The 23,133-nt window shown below is 52.5% G+C and overlaps 2 protein-coding genes across 3 annotated transcripts in view; one reads left to right on the top strand and one right to left on the bottom strand.

The window, feature by feature from the left end:
• The window catches only part of LOC117654281 (integrin alpha-PS1), a 99,744-nt gene extending 80,182 nt beyond the window's left edge, over window positions 1-19,562 (top strand). The window contains exons 2-18 of one of the 2 annotated variants that reach the window (XM_034400799.1): window positions 10,195-10,322; window positions 11,738-11,761; window positions 13,285-13,391; window positions 13,478-13,605; window positions 13,689-13,900; window positions 13,980-14,184; window positions 14,285-14,425; window positions 14,499-14,640; window positions 14,717-14,964; window positions 15,052-15,304; window positions 15,404-15,638; window positions 15,743-15,894; window positions 15,976-16,220; window positions 16,311-16,540; window positions 16,621-16,865; window positions 16,941-17,162; window positions 17,262-19,562. In XM_034400799.1, coding sequence (XP_034256690.1) covers window positions 10,195-10,322; window positions 11,738-11,761; window positions 13,285-13,391; window positions 13,478-13,605; window positions 13,689-13,900; window positions 13,980-14,184; window positions 14,285-14,425; window positions 14,499-14,640; window positions 14,717-14,964; window positions 15,052-15,304; window positions 15,404-15,638; window positions 15,743-15,894; window positions 15,976-16,220; window positions 16,311-16,540; window positions 16,621-16,865; window positions 16,941-17,162; window positions 17,262-17,480 — 3,136 coding nt within the window. In that variant the 3' untranslated portion in view covers window positions 17,481-19,562. The remainder of the gene's footprint in view (window positions 1-10,194; window positions 10,323-11,737; window positions 11,762-13,284; window positions 13,392-13,477; window positions 13,606-13,688; window positions 13,901-13,979; window positions 14,185-14,284; window positions 14,426-14,498; window positions 14,641-14,716; window positions 14,965-15,051; window positions 15,305-15,403; window positions 15,639-15,742; window positions 15,895-15,975; window positions 16,221-16,310; window positions 16,541-16,620; window positions 16,866-16,940; window positions 17,163-17,261) is intronic. The other variant, XM_034400809.1, reaches the window with a different exon arrangement.
• Window positions 19,563-20,055: 493 nt separating this feature from the next.
• Window positions 20,056-21,757, bottom strand: LOC117654325 (protein ALP1-like). The gene is made up of 2 exons (XM_034400904.1): window positions 21,366-21,757; window positions 20,056-21,293 (listed from the first exon to the last, which is right to left on the bottom strand). The coding sequence occupies exons 1-2, from the start codon at window positions 21,686-21,688 to the stop codon at window positions 20,354-20,356; spliced, it is 1,263 nt and encodes a 420-aa protein (XP_034256795.1). The 5' UTR covers window positions 21,689-21,757; the 3' UTR covers window positions 20,056-20,353.
• Between the last annotated feature and the right edge of the window lie 1,376 nt (window positions 21,758-23,133).

Genomic DNA, 23,133 nt, shown 5'->3' with positions numbered 1-23,133 from the left:
CCGCGGCCAGCCCACTGTCAAGCCCCGCGGCGCCCTTTCCGGCGTTGTCCACCAAATGCCAGTGGCGGCGCAAAGGGCAGCGGAGCCACGGCGGGGCCCAGCGAGACGCGTGCGTGGGCCGCCGGGCCGGGCCGCGGGGCTCGCACGCCGAGTCGCACGCACACGACGAGAAGGGACGCGACGCCCCCCGCGGCGCTGCAACGGGCCGCTACGCCCTGCGCCCCACCGCGGGGCCCTTTGGCTCTGCCCAGCCCTGCGCTGCCCTTCCGCGCCCTGGCCTGGCGCGAGGCCAAGAGGGGCGCCGCGTTACTAGTCGTTCGAGTCATGCCCGCCGACGCGGAGCCGGCCAGCCGCGACGACGCCGACGACGGGGATGCTGTTTCCCTCACAGCGCCCTTTTTCCACGCCCCCGTCTGGCCGGCCCTCCGGCCCTTCGACGGCACTCCGACCCTTTTAGCCTTTCAGCCGCCCCCGGGCCCCGGGCCCCGGGCCCCCGGGGGTGAAGGACCTCCCCGCCTCGCTGGGCGCCGTCCGTCAGGCCGTCGGGGCGAGCCTGGTGGCCGCCTGCGGGATTCCGAGAGTCGTTTTCGTCGCTCTGTCTCTCTCGCACCTACACGGCACTTCCCATGAGTGCGAGAGAGACAGAGCGACGAGAACGACTCTTCTCGGGATCGTTCTGCTGATGGCCTGCAGGCTGCAGTGCAGTGCCCCTACAGTGCCCGCCGCGCTCCCCGCTCCTCCTTACTATGTTGCGAAACGCTCGGTGCCGCGGCGTGGCCGCCCCGCCGGAAACTGTTTAACGTACAAACGCCCACGCAACGCCATGCCCGCCCCGAGCCTGGTGGGCGGGGTGCGCTGCGGCGGGGGACTCAGTAGGGCGCGCCGCTGCAAGTAAGCTCCGTGCTCATGCTCAGCTTGGAGGTGCAGCACGGCCCGCGCCTTGCGTCTCCCGGCCCAACCCGTGCTTAGCGGTCGTGCCTCCAAAGCCCCACAACAGTTTCAGTGCTTTAGTGGCTCCTGCGAGTAGCAGTGCAGGCAGTCCCGCACGCCACCCCACAGTGGGCCAGAAGACCGGCGCAGGCGGCCGAAACTCGGGACGCGGTTTTAGCTCCAGAGTCGCTAAACAGAACTCGAACCGACCGAGTGACCACACCAATAGGTTCCTCGTTCGGAGAGCAATTCATTGGTGGGGTCGCACGTTCGGTTTGGGTCCCATTTAGCGACTCTGGAACTCAAAACGCTTCCGGAGCTTTGACCGCCTCCATCGGTCTTCTGGCCCACTGTGCGCCCCGCCCCGCTCGCCGGGACTGTCTACCCCCGAGGGGTCCGCGCACGCGTGGTGGCCGCCCCAAATATTTTGGAAATAGCTTCGCGCTTGGTCTGGCTGCGCCAATGGCTGCGCCGCGACGCCGCTGGCCGCGGGTATTTCGGTGCGTGACGCTAAGCCCCCCGGGCCCCACCGGGGGCAGGGTAGGGTAGCCGGCGGGCAGTGGGCCACGCCCTGCCACGCCCTGCCACGCCCTGCGCGAGGCTAGCGCCGTCCGAACGGCCGAACCAACGACCAGGACGGTAATTGCTGGTGTCGTAACAATGAAACCCCGAAGTGTCTGAATCAACGTGCCCCTCCTGTGCCTCCTGCTTTGGCAGGACTCCACGCCACGTCGTTAGCGGGGCGGAAAAAAAAGGCGCGGCGCGGCCGGGAGTCGAACCCGGGGACGGCCGCGGCAACCTCCGCCGTCTCCCCCACACTGGATGAGGAGGGCAGCGTGTGCGGAGCGCGGAGGCCGCCGATTGTTTGAAATGCGGCGGATTGTGTGTGGCACACTGTGTGCCAAGGCAATTTAATCGGGGAGGCGGGCTGACATTTCGCAGTATTGTGTACGTGTGTCCGCGCGGCGGAGGGGCAATGCAGTGTCATCACTTTACGATGTTTGTGGCCGGCTAGGCTGTGATGCCCCCAAGGCTCGCTTGGCATTTGGGGGATGAGGCGTGCGTGCCATGCGCAGTCCCACACATGCACGCGAGTGCACTCACACTTCTTGCACAGTGGGCTGGAAGACAGGTGGAGGTGGTCAAAATCCTGGAAGCGTTTTGAGCTCCAGAGTCGCTACAGACTGGAACTGAAAGTGTGACCCCACCACTGGATTGCTCTCCGAACGAGGAATCCATTGGTGGGGTCAGAAGCGGTCTTCTGGCCCTCTCTACGTATCTCGTGGTGCCTGAAGGAAAAGAGTGAATGAATGAAAAGGTTTCCTCTGGCACGCAGATCACTCCGAGCAGCGCCCTCGTCGCTCTGTCTCTCTCGCACTCATGCGGCGTCGCGTAGAGGTGCGAGAGAGACAGAGCGACGAAAGCACTGCGCGGCCGCTTGGCTGCGAGGCGCGCTGAGGTCAGACGCTTGAATGGAGCGCCGAGTGGCGATACGCAGAGACGCCGCGCCTCGCCTTGACCACGTCGCACCACGGCGCCCCTGACGTCACCCTGGCCAACCTCACGGCCCAAACAGCACGCACAGCCCCCCGCCCCCTCCCCCCGCACGTCGTCGCCGTGCCCTTCGGCTGTTTTACGCCGCGACACCGGAAAGAACAACGTCGGGCCTCCCAAAGAAAAGGTTCCCTGTTCGCCATTACTTTGGGCGAGGCATTGGCATTGCTGGAGTGCGGTTTCGCAGGTGCAAGGGCATGCCCTGCTCGCCCTGCCCGCCAGCACGCTGCAGGGACGATGACTTCACTCGCTCGCGGTCGCCAGGACTCCTCGTCGCTCTGTCTCTCTCGCACTCGCAGGGCATCCCGCAGGAGTGCGAGAGAGACAGAGCGACTGTTGGGAATCGGACTGCAGGCAGGTGGGAAAGGGCGGAGTGGGAGAGGGGCGGGGGACATACCGGCTCCGCGCTCCGCCACCACATTCCCTTTTCTCGGTTAGGCTGGCCGTCCGTGCTGCGGCCCAGGCGGCCCAGGCGGCCCAGGCCTCGCCGCTTTGCGTCGCGAGTCGCGTCTGGCTGTCGACATGTCGCCAAAGTGGACCATATACAGGAAGGGCAGTGCAGTGGCGTGGCGGCGCGGCCAAGACCCTATACGGGAAGGATTCCCTTCCAGTGGCGGGCCGGGCCGCTGGCGGGGCCGCGGGCCGCGGGGCGTGGCAGGGGACTCGCGAGGGACTCGCCTGACTGGCCGGGTCATCGCATCGAGTGGCGCACAAGGGGGAACGACCCAAGTACATGTACAGTCCGTACCGGAATTTTGAAAGGATTCTTGTTGAAGATGAAGAAAATTTTGGCACGAAACCACGACGTGTCACCACCGCACGTGCACACAGGCTTACATTGAAATACCGTAGAATTTCAACTCCATGACCAAACTCTTAAGACTCTTAAAATTTTTGGAGTGTCGATGATGACAGCACCGTGTGAACTGCCTCGCTCGCCTCTCGGACGGACGGACAGGATCTCCTGGACGCGCGACGCCGCTGCAGCGCGCGCCGCCACAGGCCCATCATCATTTGTCTCTGAGACGAACGGCACGGGTGTCAGCGGTCCACACCTGAGCCGCGCTCGGCCGCGCGAGGCGTCTGGGCGTCGGCATCCCGGGGCGAGCGCGGCAAGGGCAAGGGCGCCCTCCCGTGCCGTCCTATATCCCTTTGAGCGCACGGCTTGGTCGCTCCGTCCCTCCCGACCCATGAGTGCGAGAGAGACCGCGAGTGCTGTTGGGAATCAGCCGGGCGGCGTGCGCGGCTCTGATTGATTGAGCCGAGCGACGGCCTGGTGGAGCGTGGCGGCGAGGACCCCGTCGACGGCGAGGCGGCGCGGCGGCGCGGCGGCGGGGTTAGCGTCCGTGTCAGTGAAGTGTGAGCTGATTTGAGGCGTCTAGCAGACTGATTCCGAGAGTCGTTTTCGTCGCTCTGTCTCCCTCGCACTCATGGGGCGCTCCGTATAGGTGCGAGAGAGACAGCGCGACTCTCGGAATCAGTCTGCAGACATGCACGCATGCGGCGCCGGAAGTTATCGTCTGGCCGACGAGCCCGACGAGGTCCCGAGGAGTCTAGGCCGCTCCGCTCCGCCGCGAGGGCCGCGATGAAGGGCCCAATAAATCAGGGCGTGCGATGAAGCGTGGCGCCCCGGCGCGGATCAGTGTCGCCGCCGCCGTCATCCTCGCCGTCACCGAGGCCGCTAATGAGAAGGCCGGGACGCTTGGCGGGGTAATTGGCCGGGACGCTCACGACGACGACGACGACGTCAGCGGTGCACAGTGGGCCAGAAGACCGGTGGAGGCGGCCAAAATTCTAGACGCCTTTTGAGCTCCGGAGTCACTAAATGGGACTCGAACCGAGCATATGACATGACCCCACCAATGGATTCCTCGTTCGGAGAGCAATCTATAGGTGGGGTCACATGTTTGGTTCTAGTCCCATTTAGCGACTCTGGAGCTCAAAACGCGTCTAGAATTTTGGCGGCCACCGTTCTTCTGGCCCACTGTGCGGTGTCGCCGTCAGTGCGTCTCCGCGCGCCGGGTGGCGCCTTGCCTGCATTACAGCGCGTTTCATTCATTTCGCGCTCATTTCGGGGCGCCGCGGGGGGAGGAAGGGGCGGGGCGACCTCGGCCTCGGCGCCGCAGATGAGATGCTCTGGTATTCGGCCCATTTTGGCCCTCGCCGTCGTGACGGCCGTGATGCAAGCGCGCCGAGGTCGATTCCGCACAGTGTGCTCGCGTCGCCCTGTCTCTCTCGCACTCGCGGGGCGTCCCGCGTGGGTGCGAGGGAGACAGCGCGGCGAGGCGCCGTTCGGAATGGGACTCCCGGCCGCTCCCGCGACACTTGGGCGCTGCTCGCGCTTTTGTTTTACGGCACGCAACTTCCGCCTGGCCGGCCGGCCGGCCGGGCCGCACTGGCAGGGCTGGCAGCCGCCCAAAGTCCCATGGCGCGGGCACGCCGAGGCCAGGACCGCCAGGACCGCCGGCAGACTCATTCCGAAAGTCGTTCTCGTCGCTCTGTCTCCCTCGCACCTACACGGGACGCTCCATGAGTGCGAGAGAGACAGAGCGACGAAAACGGTCTGCAGGGCCAAGACGCGTGCGCCTGCTCCCTTTTCTTTTTCGAGGGCCGTAGTCAAAACAAGGGCGCGCCGTCCGCGTGGAAAGGCGCTTTGTTTTGCTGCGTTTGTTTGGAAGTTCCGTGTGCGTGAGGGTGGGCGCGATTCCGAAGCGGTATACTTCGTCGCTCTGTCTCTCTCGCACTCATGGAGCGTTCCGTAGGGGTGCGAGAGAGACAGAGCGACCCTTGCTGACGGCGGACTCGACCGATAGCGAAGCCCGCGGCGTGCTGGGTAAAGCACGGCGACTTTACAGTGCCGCAACCTGGCCAAGGAGCGCTGAGCGCCAGGGAAGGCCCACGGCGGCCTACGGGACCCAGCAGACTGATTCCGAGAGTCGTTTTCGTCGCTCTGTCTCTCTCTCCAGTCTGCTGGTGCATCCCGCAGAAGCCCGTGCAGGCCCTGATCGGCCACCTCGCGGCGGTCCGCGAGTCCGTGGCGTGCGGCCGGCGGCGGGCCGTACACTGTACACTCGTAGTCTCGCGTGCACTCGTCTGCGCCGCCACAGCTCCGCGGCGCAGCTGCCGCGGGGGCTTGCCTTCACGAACATGCACTTGCACGCCAGCTGCGGGCCGAACCGCCGAACCCGAGTCAAGCCGCCGGGCTGCACGCGCGGCAAGAAAACGAGGGATCTATCATCACCGTCTGAAATACGCTGGTAGGACCGAAGCGACGTTGTGCCGCTTCTTTCAGGCTTAGAACTACAGTTCAAGAGTTTATACGCTTTGAACTTGAAGCTCTGCGTAACGAGAAGCAGTTGGTGGGTGCAGCACCATGCGTCGAGCTTCGCAGCCACTTTGCTGAAAGAAAGGCATGAAAGAACACTTCAGTTCTACCAGTGTAATGTAACAATCGAGACTTTTGCGGTCTTTTACCTAACAAGTGATTGCAAGTGATTTTTGGAGTTTGCAATGAGTGCAAGAAGTTTGCCGCCTTCTTGGAGGAAATCCACGGTGCCGGGGCCGGGAGGTGGGGAGTGTCACCGTGTCAGCCGCGGCCCGAGTCTGTCGCCTCTCGCCTCGCAGGGCGGTGCTTCACTGGGCGGCCGGCGCGGCGTGATGACAGGGGGGAGGTGCGACGGTGCCGCCTGCGCCCGCCCCTCGCCCCGCTGTGCGGCGTGTGCACAACGTGTGCATGCTGCAGCAGCCCGGCCCCGCCCGGCCCTCCCCATGCATGCAGCCCAGCGCTTGGCCCAGCGCAGCGCCCCCCAATCACCGAGGAGTCGAGGCTTGATTGAGATTGCAAGGCTCGGGGCACCGCGCCGCCGTGGCTGCACACCGATTTCGAGAGTCGTTCCCGTCGCTCTGTCTCTCTCGCACCTATACGGGACGCGCCAGGAGTGCGAGAGAGACAGAGCGACGCAAAGGAGTTTCGGAATCAGTGTGCTGCCTTCTTGGCTGCCCCGCCTCGCCGCGTGGCGAGGCGAATCCCTCGGCGTCTTGAATGGTACCCCCGCTGTCCGTCCGCGGGCGCGTGGCCGCCCCGCCCCGCCCCGCCCCGCCCCGCCCCGCCCCGCCCCGCCCCGCCCCGCCCCGCCCCTGGCGGCAGACGACGCACTAACGCCCCTCAGAGAGCAGTGCCGCCGTTCCGTTACAGTGCAGCAGCACACTGGCGGGCCAGGGCGGCCAGGGCCGCGCGGCGGGGGCAGCAAAGCCGTGCCAATCTGATACGTGCCGCATGCATCGCACGTCGCGCAGCGCACCGCGCGCCGCACGCGCAGGGGCGGCGACGCCCGCCACGGGGCGGCTATTTAGTGCGCTGGGCGCTGCGCCGCCCCGCCGAGCGATTCCGAAGGATCGCTCTGTCTCTCTCGCACCCCTACGCAGCACCCCATGAGTGCGAGAGAGACAGAGCGACGAAGCGACCGCCTCTTCGGAATGAGTCCTAGGTGTGCCAGTTGTGGCGCACACAATGTTGGCGCTGCAACTGCAGGCGCGCCGCGGGGAGGGGGAGGGTGCGGCGGGCCGATTCCCGAACAGCGCCGTCGCTCCGTCTCTCTCGCGCCCCTACGAGGCGCCCAGCGCCCGGCGCGAGTGCGAGGGAGACAGCGAAGGAACCCCGCACTTTTCGGATTCGGCCTGCAGGCTGCTGAGTGAATTCGCGCCGCGGACCACCGGACCGGGTGGCTACTGTTTTGTATGGGGACCGCGGTGCGAGGGGAGGGGGAGGGGGAGGGGGACTATTTGATGAATGGCAGCAGTCCCGGCGTGCATATGCCGGGTGGCTCGGCGCTCCGGGCGACACGTCCCTTGGAAGTGGCGTTCAGTGTAGCACCAGCACACTATGATTCCGAACGGTGCTTTCGTCGCTCTGTCTCTCTCGTACTCATGGGGTGGTCCGTAGGGGCGCGATGGAGACAGAGCAGAGTTGGGAATCAGTCTGGGTTGTAATAAGGGACGCGTCCCCCTCTGTCTGAAACGCGTCGCGCTGGGGGTGGGAAGGGAGATTACGTAGGGGGATGGGGCATCCCGAAGTCATTTGGCACTTTCATCGCTTCATCGATTCTCGTCCCCTGCTCGTCCTGTGCCGCCCCCTTCCCTTCCCCTCTCCCCCCTCATTCTTAGAGCAAGCAAACAAGCGGGTAGGGCACGGCGGGCGCGGCGCGGTGGAGGCAGCTGGCGGACGTACGTCGCCACGGCGCCGAGCTCACGTCCGAGTCCTCGATGGGCTTGGCGGCGGCGGCCTGGGGCGGCGGGGCGGCGGACAAACCCCGGCCCGCATTGTTGGAGCGAGGCACGGTTAGCCACAAAGTACACGTGCCTCACGCACACAGTGTGGTCGCAGAGCGCCAGAGCGCCGCCATGGACCCTGGTCGCCGTGCACCGCGGCCATGCGACCATCGGGTACCATCGGCCGCCACGCCGCTGTCGCGGTGGATGTAGGCGGCCGATTGCGGGGCGCTGATTGGCCCGGATCGCTGCGGGGGCCGCGGCGGGGTGCCGAAGTGTCGTTGTACCGTACACTGTGTGGCGCACAGCCCGGACACGCTGCTTGGGCTGCCTGGGCCGGGCCCTGTGCTGAGGCTATCAGATCCAGGACCAGGACCGCGTGCCGGTTGGCGGTGACCTGGCTGCAGGACACCGCAGGACACTGCCAGGACGCGGCGCGGCGGCAGAGGCTTCGTTTCGTCTGCACTTCCCCGGGGTCGAGGACCGCGACGGCCTGGCCGGCGGCCCCAGGTGCGCGCCACTCTCCACACCCGTCAGCCCCGCCGCCGCGCCGCGCCGGTCAATATTTGAATAGTTGCCCCCTTCCCGCCGAGAACGAGAACAAGGCAGCGCGCGGCGTGCGGGGCGCGGGGGCTCGCCTCCTGGGATCCCCTCACGGTGTAAATGACATGCAAACAGACGCGGCGCTCGGCGGGAGGAGTGGTCCTGGAATGTCCTGGAAAGCAAAGCGGAACGGCGTGTGTGTGCGTGCGTGTGTGTTTGTGTGCGTTAGTGTGAGTGTATTTCTCCGCCATTAGTGCTGCTCGCGCCTCGCTGTGTGTGTGTGCCGTCATACCGCCCCTCTCTCTCCGGATACCCGATTTCGGTCGCCGCCGGCCGTCTGGATTTATTGCACTAGTGCACCCACTGGTCTGCCCGGCTGAGTGGCCTGCCACGGCCTGCCTGCCTGGATTTAAAACCCTCTCGCCGTAATTCCAGTTTGCGTGCCGCGGCGCTGCCTCCAGCTCCAAGCCCCGGTCTCCAGCGAGATGGCTTGGCACGCGCTGCCGGCCGGCGCCTTTCATCCCGCGGCCCGATTTTCGAACAGTGCCCTCGTCGCGCTGTCTCTCTCGCACCCACGGGGCGCACCGAAGGGGTGCGAGAGAGACAGCGCGACGAGGGCACTGTTCGGAAGCAGCCTCTGCGAGCGCGCGGGGTGCTGGTGGTGCCGGCGGTGCGGTGAGAGGGATTGAATCTGGGGCTGCATTTCGCGCGCGGCTCGCCGTCGGCAGCTATCTCCACGCACGCCAGCCGGATTTGCGCGCGACACCGTTCGATCTCTCGCCGGCCGCGGAGTGCGCCCCGCTCCCCCCCCCCTCCCCCTCCCCCATGTCGTCGGCCTGTCCGGCCGGTCAGCCAATTTGTCGCCAGCCAGGGGATTAATGACGCGTGTCTTCCGCGGGGCCAATCGAGTCGACGCCAGATGGCCGCGCGTGACACTTTTCTCTATTTCCCTCTCTCTCCCACACACAAGCGCACACATACACACACGACCTCTCTCTCTCTCTCACACACACTCACAGAGACGCGAGCGTCGAACGGTAGTAGTGAATGAATGGCCAGCATTGCGTTACAGTATATTTCAACATTGCGTGAAAATAACAGCCTTCGTATCGTTTTCATTGGTTTGGGACTTGGTTGAAAACACCATCATGGTCAGGTAGTTATGATGGACCCTGGGAAACAGCGCCAGGAGAATGATTCCCCCCCCCCCCTCTTTTTATCGGCGAGGTGTGTTGGAGGCTCGGCGTGGGAGGTCTCTGCTCTCGGTTCTCGGTCGTGGGGTATCTCCGCCCCGGGGGCTTATTCGGCGGGCCGAGGTCCAGACCGCACTCTACTCCACGTCGTGGCCGAGGTGCGCCCCGCCCCACCCCGCCCCGCCCCGCCCCGGACCGCCCACTGAACCGGACCGCATTGCACTGCTGTAATGGGCCATCGGGTAATGATGCGACGCGCGGACTGCACCGCACTGCACTGTACGTACTGTACTGCACGGCCCCGCGCGGAGAGGCTATCGGGGTCCAGGTTCCCCAGGACGCCGACGAGGAGGACAAGGACGACGAGGATGACAAGTACATGACGACGAGGACGAAAAGTGGGGCCGTGAGAGGAGGGCCCTTCGCTCATGGTACCTAGGACGACGAGGGCGACGTCGGCGACGTGTCGACTCGCCAGCAGGCCGCTGCTTTGAATAATGGCGCGGCATTAGGCCGTGCTGGGGCTGGTGGCCGCCACTGTCCTGCCGGCGCGCATCCTGCCTGCAGGAAGTCGTCCCGTTGGCCGGGCGCCTGTTTTGGGGCGGAGCGGGCGGAGGGCGCGGGTTCGACTACCGCCGAGGCCGGGCCGGCCCGGCCGGCCGCAGCTAAAAGCTAGCTAACCCTTTCCCTTCCTCCTCTGTCGCAGGATGCTGGTCGGCGCCCCCGTCGACAACAACCTCCAGCCGGGGACGAACCGGTCGGGCGCGCTGCACCGCTGCCCCGTCTCCACGTACCAGGACGACTGCGAGCAGGTCATCACGGACGGCAGGAGAAGTAAGCATCCAATCCGGAGGTCCGGAGGGACTCGTCGTGGACTTCCCCTCCGGAGCACAGTGGGCCGGAAGACCGTTGGAGGCGATCAAAATCCCGGACGCGTTTTGAGCTCCGGAGTCAGTAAATGCAGCTCGAACCGAACGTGTGACCCCGCCAATGGATTGCTCTCCGAACGAGGAACCTATTGATGGGGTCACACGCTCGGTTCGAATCCTGCTACACGACGAGCTCAAAACGCGTCTAGAGTTTTGGCCGCCTGCACCGGTCTTCTGGCGGAGCGGAGCACCTCGCCGTGGTCACGTTGGACCACGGCGATGACGACGGCGCCGCCTTCTCTGTCTTTACCTTCGTTGCAGGACTTAACAGAAACTTGACAGTCTCTCTTGTAAATAGTGTAGTGGAGGCCGCCTCCCGGCCGACGCCGAGCAGTGCGAGAGTGTGGTATGCTCGCCGGACTGCCGGTTCCACATCCAGTGCGAGACTCAGCAGCGTGTCTTTTGGTACCCTCCTCCGGTAGGCAACCTGTATGGCTGGACTCTGAATCTCAGTGTGCAGTTCTCGAGGGAAACTTCGCGGAATGCACACTTTTATTCGTGCACTGGCATGCTGGTTTGCATCGCCTTGGCGTGTACGCTGTTCGCTGTTGCGCATCTCAACTGAAATACTATAGACGGGTGTAAATAGTGTATCTGGTAACGGTGTCCTATATCTAGTCCTGTCGGGTAGTTCGCGCTGCCCCAGGACCCTTCCTTTGTCCAGTCCGTTCCGTTTCACTTCGTAGTGCTGGTGTAGTGGTAGGACTTTAGCCGTGGTGTGCTTCACATAGTGACGTCCCTGTCTAATTAAAGTAGACAATAAGGGGGAAAATGGGGTGTCTCTCTTGTCCAAGTGATGCTTACGGAGCTTCGTGATGGATATTTTAAAAGTCTTTGATGGATTTTGTCAAACGGTCAAGTGTGAATCTGAACTTCTAACTATGTTAAACCATGATATTTTTTTTTTCAAAAAGGCTTTTCTTTCCTTTAGTGCCCTTGCCTGGAGTACAAAAATGTCTGATTCACACTTTTCCATCATCCTAAAAGAACTGCTTTGGGACTCTTGCCAAAAACGACTGTTTTCCATTCCTGTACTATAATTGTTAATGTATCATTGTAGTGCTAAAGAGAGACGTGACGACCACTCACAAGTTCAATTTCTGTGTACATTTGTAGCAAGCCCTTGCAACAAAATTTCATTTCTTTCATACTTGAAAAAAATATTTTCTCTTATTCATTTATTATTGTTGATCGAGGTAAATTTTGACACGATGTTCGTTGCGTCTCTCTTGTAGTTTGTGCTAAATGGTGTTTGTAGATGGTTTTGACTTCAAATAATACATATTTTCCCCTGGCCGTGTGGTGTACGTTGAACCTCAGAACCGGGGATCCCAGACATCTCGAGTAAGTCTTGACTGGTTTGATTGTTTCTGCCAGGAATGCCACTTTTTCTCCACTATGCCTGAGTGAACCGCTTGCCTACATTTGCATATTTTTTTGAACAATGTTTCTTATTTTTCTTACATGTTAAATTTTTTTTTTTTTTTTTTTTTCGGCACGTTGTGTGGCTCTCTTTATTTATTTAAAAACAAGTTGAGGTTTTTACGGTCATTTGTTTCATGCAATAATAATTTAAACAGTTTGTGTATGTATGTGTGTGACCTAATTTTTTTAAAGGCGGGCCTGGGAAAGGCCAAGTGTCACTAAGCCTGCCTACTGCCACGGAGGCTTTTCACTCTATGTTGTGTACATTCAATCCCCGACAAGCTGCATCTTTGCAAACCACATTTGGTGGCGGACTCGAACACGGATGCGGACACCTCTGATGTGCAAACCCACGGAAGTATGGATCACGATAAAGCATGTTCACGGGCACGGCCTTGTCGGGCACGGCGGGCACGTCGGGCACGGCGGGCACGGCGGGCACGGCACCCTGCGACGCGGACTCGCACCCACCACAGGACGTAAGAGTACGAAGGGTGGCCTACCCTGCCGGCGTTGCGAGTCACCCCTGGTTCAAAGTCTTTAACAGGACTCATGCGGTACTGGGCCCTTTTCTGTGTTTTCTGCGCCCCGCCCCTCCCCGTCCCGTACCCAAATTTAATGCATTTCTTGTATTTTGTTTGTTTTTAGCAACACATGAATGCACTCTGTGTTTGTGAGACTTGCAACCCCCTCCATTGGAAATAAGCAGCCTAGTTTATTTAAAGCATATTTTCTTTAAGCACCAGTGTCCTTTCATCTGCCAGTAATTATTATCGCAGCTTTGGCTGTATTAGATTGAAAATTTTATTTTCACCCGTGCAGCAAATTTCCTATGGAGTGGTAGTTGTTAGCTTGCAGCATATGCAGCATGTATTGTTGGCATGTGAATGTTGTAAGTGGATGTTGCACCACTCATCCTCTTATTTTTTCTTAAGTTGCAGTTTATAATTTCCTTATAGTATATCATTGATTTCTTTCCTTATGTTGCACTTCACTCTTCTCAGTTTTTCTTTCTCTTTTGTGTTTTCTCCATCTCTCTTTTCAATGTGTTTTTTTTCTGCATGTTTTTCAAGTCACTAAGTAGACTGTTATCTGTTTGTATAATATTTTTTCAGTGTGTGTTTTTATGTATGTTTTTTTTTTTTAACTGTATGCATGTGTGTTGTGTGCTGTACATAAGAATATTAGTAGAAACAGTGAGATGAAAAATAAATAACTTATCAACAATTTTCTGCCTTTTCTAAAGTTTTCCTTGCTTAAAGCATTTTGTAAATAAATCAAAATCAAAAACCAATCAACAGAGCAGTTTCAGAAATTTTCATTTTATTTTGTAAAATGTGCTTAAAATGTTTTTGCAGACATAAAAAATTTTGTTTTGAGGATGGTATACTGTTTATGTTGCAATGAACTAATATCGTGTTTTTTGCTGTCTTGCCTTCCAGCAATTGATGATGCAGGTCAGCTTATGGCGCCGCTGAAAGAAGAGGTGAAAAACGGCCAGTGGCTTGGGGTCACAGTTCGCAGTCAAGGAGCTGGAGGAACAGTGCTGGTATGTCTTTTTTCTTTTTTTGGTATGTGTCTTATAAAGAACAAAAACAAGAAATTTTTTAAATGTTCAAAATTATTTTTGTTTAGGTGTGTGCGCACCGTTATGCAAAGACCGGTTTGGACTTTGTCTGGGGCTTTGGTCTTTGCTATACATTCAATCAAACGTTGCACTACGACAACACATGGGAGTTTTGCAAAGGAAGACCAACTGACAGGCAAGTATAGTTCTCCCTTTATGATTCTATTCAAAGAGCACTATGTAATCTAATAAATTTCTAATTTATTGCATATTTTACAGAGGACATGAACAGTATGGATTTTGTCAAGCTGGCACTAGTGGTATTATTCTGGATGACGATTCATTGGTTGTAGGCTCTCCTGGTGCTTACACATGGAGAGGAACTACATTTGCCACAAGCATCTCCTCAGATTTTCTTGCTAGAGATAAAACTGTTTATTTCAGTCCAGTTTTAGACCATGAGGCAACAGTTGAAAAATACAGCTATCTAGGTACAGAAAAAGAGACAAGTCAATTCATCATTTGGTCTAACTTTTTATTAATAATCCCTTTGTTTTTCTTGTATCTCAGGAATGTCTGTGACAGGAGGTCATTTTTTTGGGAAGCACATGTCCTATGTAACGGGAGCTCCTCGTTCCAATGGAACGGGCCAAGTTGTAATTTTTAGAAAAAATGGAAAAAGTTCCACCATGAAAACGGAAGCAACTTTGCAAGGAGAACAATTTGCCAGTAGTTTTGGGTATGAAGTCATTGCAGCTGATCTCAATGGAGACAAGTAAGAAACACAACAAATGATGTACACCACTATGGTTTCATTTAATACAAGAAACAGAATTTCACGTTTATGCATGTTTATTTGTTGTTTTTTTAACCAGGCTTCCAGATTTGATCGTTGGAGCTCCATTCTACTTTGATAAAGAGGCCGGTGGTGCTGTATACATTTTTATGAATAGTATAGAGAAATGCAGACTAAGCTGCACAAAACCAATCAAACTTACTGGAAAACCTGAATCAAGGTAAATCTTTTATTTTCTTAAATAATTATGCTCAATAATAAAACAGGCCTATTAATCATTGATTATTTGTCAGATTTGGCTTTGCTATTGCAAATGTGAGTGATCTCAACAACGATGGATTTGATGATCTAGCTATTGGTGCTCCCTACGAGGGACGGGGTGCTATTTATATTTATCTCGGCTCAAAGAATGGTCTCATTTTAGAGCCTGCTCAGGTATGGAAATGTTTTGAATCAATAGGACACATTGCCTTGTATACCGAAAGGTCTAATTTTATTTTCCTTTTTTTAGATAATCCGTGCTGAAAATTTATCTGCCGATATTTCAACACTTGGTTACTCCCTAAGTGGTGGATTAGACCTTGATGAAAATGGTTATCCAGATTTGCTGGCTGGAGCATATGAGAGTGATTCTGTGGTACTGTTGCGATCAAGACCCATTGTAGGAATTCGTACGAATGTCCACCCTGAAAGAAACCTTGTGAACATTGATCCAAATGGACAGGGATGTGAGAGAGATCGTGAATACAAGCACACATGGTGTGTTCTACTTTGCAAAGATACCTCATACATTGCTTGCTCCGCCATTTCTTTTTCAGAATTTTAAAATTATTATTTATTTTGCAGTTTTTCTTTCCAAACTTGCTGCACCATTGAGGCTGTTAAACATGGTCAAAGGCATGGAGAGAGTGGTAAAAGTGTCCGAGTTAAGTATCGCATTGATGCTGAAACATTTGCAGGAAATAATAGAAAGTTTTCACGAGTATGGTTTGGGCCTGATAATACAACTAGACCATCTTATGTGGAAAGAGTGATTCAGCCAGAGATGAGCTCAACTGGATCTCTCAACCATTGTGAAGAACATATTGTCTATGTCAAGGTTGGGATACGTTTTCACTATCTGTTCAAAGTGTGCTTCTCTAATATTTTGTAAATTTAAACAATTAACATATTCCTCTATTTTTTGTTATCTTTTTAGGAAAACACACCTGATATACAGTCAGCAATAAAGTTCAAGCTGAGCTACTCTTTAATTCAGGACAAGCCTCGAGTACCGAGACCTGGTGAACCAGTGCCATCATTAAGTGATTACCCTATCCTGAACCAGCAAGAGGCAGCAAAAACCTTTACTGCCACCTTCCAGAAGGACTGTGGAAACAATGATATCTGTGAAAGTGACCTGCATGTTGATGCTGAGTTTCAACTGCCTAAGAGTAAGTGTAATTTGAAATATATGTATTCAGACATTGCTGCCTCATATGCCCTGCAAAAATCAATGAATTTTTTAATTTAAAAATTATTTTTATTTTAACTCAAGGTCCTGAACCAGATACCTGGATGTTAATGTTGGGCAAGGACCAGGAACTAGGTCTCAACATTTCTGTCTCAAATCATCGGGAATCTGCTTACGAAACACAGCTGTTTGTTTCTCATCCAGCTAGCATAGGCTATATTGGACGAAAAGTAGAGGTTTGTTTTAATAATTTAAGATTTTGTGAGAGCAATTTTGTTTTCCTCTTTTACCTGTGTTGAATTGTCTGTTTATTTTAGGGCAACAAGCAACTAAGCTGTAACCCCTTCAACAATACTCTTGTGGTTTGTGCCATAGGCAATCCATTTAATAAGGGTAGCCTGGCAAACTTGTTGCTCCGTTTCAATCCAAAGCACCTAGATGACACTCAGACCATGCTCGAGTTTATTGTATTTGCAAACTCAACATCTCAGGAGGTGGAAAAAAAGGATCCCCTACATTTGATGGCAGCTGTTGTTAAAAGGGCAGAACTCCAGATCACAGGGTAACATTTCCTACATTTTCAGCACTTTAAATTTATCATTCTGTTGATTAACTCTGCCAATTGGTTGTTTACAATTGTTTTAAACCACAGGTCAGCACGTCCTGAGCAAGTTTTCTATGCTGGAGAGGTGAAGGGTGAATCAGCCATAAAGTACTATGATGAGGTCGGTTCACGAATATTACATACATATCAAGTGTTCAACAAGGGACCATGGAGAGTTGCGACTGTAGACATTCATTTCGAGTGGCCTTACCAAGTTGCCAATAATAAGCGGGATGGAAAATGGCTTCTTTACCTGGCAGGTGTTCCTGAAGTTGAATGTGAGTGACCACATGGAGGTGACAAGTTCTAAACTACATTTTATAAACATGTCCACTAATTTTCAATTTTAATTACTCAGCTCAAGGTGGAGGAAGTTGCACTATAAAGAAGGATCTTGTCAACCCCCTGGGTTTTGAAAATAGGCCAGGCCTTGATGAGACTCCTTTGGATGAAGTAGCTCCACAAGGTGGTAATTCATATTCAAGTGAAACAAACAGGTCTGATGATTTCCCTCACAGACGTAGAAGAAGAGAACAAGAAATGATTGTCCGTCCAGAGGCATATACTGACAAGGAGGGGAGAAAACACCAAGTGGTGTACATGGTACGTATGAAATAACGCTTCATTTGCTTATGTGGAAACAGTAAAACATCTAATTATATTTTTATTTCTTTTCAGAATTGTCTTCTTGGTACAGCTAAGTGTTTTAAATTTGTTTGTAGTGTTCACAACTTGTTAGCTTCCCAAGCTGCTACTGTTAGAATAAGAGCTCGTCTATGGAATGCTACTTTGGTGGAAGACTATCCTAAAGTTAGTTTTGTTGAAATTAGCTCTCGAGCAAAGATACACATTCCACCATCGCATGCAATTCAACAGGATACGTCAGATGATGAGACAATGGTAATATTAAAATGTTATCATTTTGCTGTACTGCAAATTTATTGTGAGTAAATTATAGTTTGTAAATGTGGGTCTAAACTTGTTTTCTATTCCATATAGGTTTCAACAGTGGCTTATCCTGAGCTGCTGGATCAGCAAGAAGCAGAGCAGGTGCCAATATGGATCATTGTTGTGGCTGTTGTAGCCGGACTAGTCTTACTCATTCTTCTCACTTACGTACTATGGAAATTTGGATTCTTCAAAAGGCAGCGACCCGACCCTACTCTCTCCGGAAACATTGAGAAACCCAGAAGTGACAACAGTGATCTCGACTACTAGTCTCATCAATTTGTTTTATGCTCCCTGATGAGCCATTCTCCATTGGGTAGGGTCCACTTAATGAAGTGGTGTTGCAATGCCTAAAATATGTGGTATCATTTTTGTGTTGCCTGAAAAAACTTAAAAACAACCTGGAATTCAGATTTAACTCAATGGATTTTGACATTTTCTTTGTTGTCTCTATGTGGGACTTTCAAAAGAAGGACTGTCCAGAGGTCATCCGTAAATATATTTTTTGAAAAATAGACATTAGCCCACTTACTCATTTACTGTTCTTAAATTTTATTCGAACAAAAATGTGTTTGAGACTAACTTAAATTACTTAAAAACATAGGTGAAGCTGCTAGGAGGTTCGTGGATATGACGTATGTGTAATGAGATTTTGTAACTACACAGTATCTCTTCTACCCAGGTAGTAAAGAAAGTCCTTCATAAATTCAAGAGATACTGTATTTGAGAAACTTTAAATTAAGTTTGAGAACTCTGTGAGGATGTCGAAGAGGACCTGACATGACTGTAAAGTGAGTCAGTAAATAGCAAAAAAAAAAAAGGATGTCTTTTAAATTGTTGCAGAGCAATGTGTAGTTCCTGCTGTTAGTCAAGTTGTTTGTTTTTAACTACCCAACAACAGCAAATTTATCAAAAAAAATGTATTTTTATAAATGTTTTATTGTAAATTGTATAAAGATGAGAAATTTTGGAGATTTGTTTAGAGCACAAGCCCACACAAGCCCTGTTTTAGTTTTGTCTTACCAAAGTGCAAAGCAACATGTTGAATTTAACATGACCCAGTTATGGTGAAGATCATTATTTATGTTAGGCAGAGTACTTAATGTCTCTGGATACTACCAGCCACTGCCTTTAATGAATTGCTTCTCAAATTGTTTCTTAAGCCTTATTTATGTGCTTTCTCTCGAACAGAGGAAGAAATTAACTTTTTAAGTGTATAAATAGTCGTGGCATGTAAGCTTTTGTGCGTGGATGTACTTGTTTGTGTGAAAAGCTGTCTCTGTATTGTAAGTTGTTGTTGGGATGTTATGATTTATATGACCAAGCGTGGATGATTACCTTTTATTGTTGTTGCAGTGCAAGACTGTGATTTGTTAGTTATGCACTTTCTTACTGTTGAATTTTTCTTTTGTACATATAAGTGATATTTTGTCTGTTAGAATGATATTGTGTATAAGTGAAATTTCAAGAGTGCGAGTTTGTTTTGTTTCTTTTGTGTAGAAGTGTAGATATTTATAACGCTCAGTCCATAAAAATAAACAAAGGGAACGTAAATTCCCTTTATTGGCTCTATGCTTCCTGAACTGTTACAAAATATTTTTATTACTGCCTGCTGAAAGAATATGTGTAAATAAGTACCAAAGTGTTATAGATGTAGTGTCCATGAGTCATTGTCTAATCTCATTCATTGGTTGCCTTACTGTAACTGTTGTAGAGTGAACACACCTGGGGTTTTCATATTGTAAATTAATGATGTACTGTAAATAAACTTTAAACATTGTGTGCATGGCATGCTGTGTGTTCAAAAAGGCCCACTATGTGTGCCATTGTGATATGGTGCTAAGATTTTATCTTTAGGATCCTGCCTCTTAAGATTTATGTACATAATTAAAATGTTGTAATCCAACATATAATTTATATATGTGTACATGACATGGCTACTGTTTAGCATGTAAAAAGGTAAATATCTGGTAGTCATTGATTATTATGCATTATGCGTAATTTAGTTGAAGCTGAGTTTTTTTTTTAATTGTTCCATCTGATGAAGTTTTCTGTAGGTGCTATTTCATTCATTACCCCTTTGTTGTCATTCATTAACATTCCAAATGTGACTTAATTATGAGTATTTTTGCTGTTCAATCAATTGCCATTGCAGCTATGAACTTAGCTGGATAATTTTCATAAAGTACTTCTAGCTACTTTAAAAAAATTCGTGCTGAATAGCTGAGCTAGAAAGTATCCTTTTGGGTCACATAAAGCAGAGGATGTTTCTGACCAAGTTCAATTGAGACAATGAGTTTTTAAAACCTTCTTTTTTACTGTGAACAATAAATTGTTACAAATATGAGTGTCCCTGTTTGTTTATGATTTTTCCTCATTCATGAACACTTTGACTTTGACTGTGGTGGGAGGGACCCGATCCCAGGGCGTTGTGGGTAGGAACACTTATCAGGAACACAGACAACGAGTCACAGGGCTTCACTAAGCACAACATGTTGAAATGAAGGGAAATATCAGGACAATAGACCTTTAGATCCCCAGTCTCAGGACCTTGTGCTGTGGGTAAACAAGTCGTTAGTGACAGCCCTTGCTTTGGCTCTATTTTTCACTATTTTTTTTCAAAAGAAAATTTCACTTGCTTTCATTTGTTTTGCTGGGTATTCATCTGATAGTGTCGCATGAGAGAAGTCAATGTCATATACCTTGTTTCGGACAGAACTTAAGTTTGGATGACACTTTCTAGTATCTGCGTAAGTTTATGTGTGTAGAAGGTTGATGTAGTTTTGTAATGAGTACAGCATAAGTAAATTTAATTGCACAAAATATATATTTAATTACCAAATAATAAGTACAACACAAGTATGGTACAAGTAACTTTACTAACACAAAATGAATATTTAAATACAAAATAATAAAATAGAATAAAATGACAGCGTAATTAGCAAGTCTCTGAAATATATCAATGAAAGCCTCTCTCGAATCAGGATCAGTAAGGCCACCAGGAATTAGTGTGTAAAGTCGCGAGATGCACTCTTTGCACGAGCAGCACCACAGGCTGCGACCCAGCACAGCAAATTCCACAATACGGCATCCTTTTCCACAAATATTGCCAGCTGTATGTTGTAGAGTATTCGTCGAGTCCGTCATAATTCTCCCACATCAGAATTAAAATACATCTTCAAAAATTCCCTCTGTCCTCGAGGTACAGAACCGGCATAGTTTGCACCAACCCTTCCAAGCTGTCTAAAGTGCTGAGATTGGTGTAGTTGCCACTCACCGGCTGTGACACTTCCATCTGGTTCCATTACATTCAAGTGCCTGGGGCCGCAATACCGTCTGTCACCGTGAGGCACTGCTTCTTCCGCAGACATTACAAAATTGTGGAGACACACAAGAGCTTTGAACAAATTCTCTGCATTCTCAACTTTCATGCTGAGTGGTTTGTGCAATATTTTCCACTGTGCACAAAGAATGCCAAAAGTGTTCTCAATAGTCAGTCTGGCCCTGGAGAGTCTGTAGTTGAAAATTCTCTGTTCCGCAGTGAGGTTTTTTTTCGGATAAGGGCGCATCATAAACGTAGACAAAGGAAAGGCAGCATCTCCGACAAACACATACGGGAAGGGGGGAGCAGTTGTAAGTGGGAGAGGTTTTGGATCAGGCAAGTCCGCTTCACCATTTTCTAGGTCTTGAGCAAACTCAGTGTTGGACCAAACACCTCCATCACTGATAGAATCGTACTGTCCAATGTCAATCCAAGTAAATTTGTGATCTGCATCACATGTCGCCAAGAGTACTATGCTAAAGAACCCTTTATAGTTGTAATATTCTGTTCCTGTGCATGGTGGACATTGGATTTCCATGTGTCTGCCATCAATGGCTCCCAAACAATTGGGAAATTGCCAACGCTCTTCAAACCTCTTGCTTATGTTCTTCCATTCATCTTTTGAGGGATGTTTCAAAAATATTGGCTGCAGAGCATCCCAGATTGCCTTGCATGTTTCGTTGATCACCTTGTGGACAGTAGAAGTCCCAATGCGGAATTCAAAATGCTTCGAGACCGCACTATCGCCATGAGCAAGAAACCTTCAAAAGAATAATGAAATTAGGTGGGAACCGATGAAGCTATGGAGAAATTATTCTCAAAGACTGACTCACATCAGTGTCACTGCAACTCGAAGAGTAGTAGGCAAAGGAGTCCGAATACTCCTCTTCGTCAAAAAAGGTTCTACTAAACGAACAAGGTGCCTAAATTGATCAGGCTGCATACGAAACAGTCTAAAAAACTCCTCGTGATCAGTTTCATAAATTTCTCGAATCACATTGTTGAAGAAGTCGTGTTCGTTTCCCCGACGATTGACTGGCCTCACCCACCACCGCCGCCTTGGTCTCCTTGTCATTAGCCGAAAGTAGGCGGCTTGGTTATTGAGCATGTTTTGATACGCCAGTACAATGTGCACCAGTGCCCTATCGCGATTCATTATTTAAAAAGGTTTGCTGACAGCTAACAACCTAACCCGTACATGCGATGCGTGCGGGCGTTCCGCGGTTCCGCCAAATGATGTAAACAAACATGGCAGGGCTACCACCTGTCGATGGTCGATGCACGACCAAAAAAGTAGTCCGAGACCGCGGCACAACGGGTACTTTTCCCGACGACATGAAAAAATAGTACATTTGTTGCCATGGAAGGCACAACTGCCTTTGCCGTTCCAGTCGTTGACCAAAAAGAGGACAACAGACACGAACCCATCGCTTTCTAATTATTATTTCATGTTGGCAAGAAAATCGCGAGTACCTGCGAATAGCCGTAGTCGTTTGACGGGCATCCCTGCGAATATACACTTCCGCCGGAGATGCTTCCGCGAAGGGCGCGCGAAGCCACCACATTTGAAAAACCATATTCCGAGCATCAGTGTACTAGGCATAAGTCTCCATCATTATTGTTGTTGTTGTTTGGGGGGGGTATTTACTGCTACAGTTCGCGCTAGGTCAACAGGGTGCCCACCGTCCGGCCTTCGAGGGCATCGAGTCCTCGACATGACGCAGGGCGGGGGTTGGCTGCCAAGAGCTCCAAGAGCCACACCAAGCCCGCGGCTGCGCGCTACGCTACCGCGCGGATCGTCGCCGCGGGGCCACGCGGCCACGCCACGAGAAAAATGCGAGGAAATGCTCTATTTGAGCGCGAGGCCCCGCCGTGGCCCCGCGCCCCCCGTCCGCTGCCGCTGGTGCAGTGACAGACCGGACCGGACGAGGCTCACTACCGGCCGACCAGCAGAACCGGTCCGGTGCGGGGCGGCACCGCGGCACCGCGGCACGGTAGACAGACCTGCAGCAGTTTTCTAAAGGGAAGTTCGCCTCGGGGAGTCCTGGAGCTTGTCCTGGAGTCCCCCATTAGACGCGCGTCCCGTCCACGCGACGCCGCGCGGCCCCGCCACGCCTCGCCACGCCGCACTATCATCATGGCTATCATTACCGCGTCGGAGATTTATCGTTTCGCAAAACTTTTTACGACACGCCGGATCAAAACCCCCGCCCGCCTGTCGCTCGTCTCGGCTCGGCTCCGCGGCGCGTGACAGTAGCACCGCGAAGACGGCGCAGACGGAGCTAACCGCCGCTGGCAACGCTAGCGCCGCCGCACAGTGGGCCAGGAGGCGGCCGAAATTCTAGACGCGTTTTGAGCTCCAGAGTCGCTAAATGGGACTCGAACCGAACGTGTGACCCCACCAATGGATTGCTTTCCGAACGAGAAATCCAAAGGTGGGGTCACACGATTGGTTCTATGCCTGTTTAGAGGCTCTGGAGCTCAAAACGCGTCTAGAATTTCGGCCGCTTCCACCGGTCTTCTGGCCCACTGTGCGGCGGCTTTGCGTCTCGGACACGCCGTTGCATTCTGCCGACTGGCTGTCCGGGACCTGGCCGTCGT

Source organism: Thrips palmi, unplaced genomic scaffold (genome assembly GCF_012932325.1).
Source record: "Thrips palmi isolate BJ-2018 unplaced genomic scaffold, TpBJ-2018v1 HiC_scaffold_1, whole genome shotgun sequence".
NCBI classification, from domain to species: domain Eukaryota; kingdom Metazoa; phylum Arthropoda; class Insecta; order Thysanoptera; family Thripidae; genus Thrips; species Thrips palmi.
The sequence above is the reverse complement of the archived record's forward strand: the minus strand, read 5'-3'. Positions and strand labels throughout refer to the sequence as shown.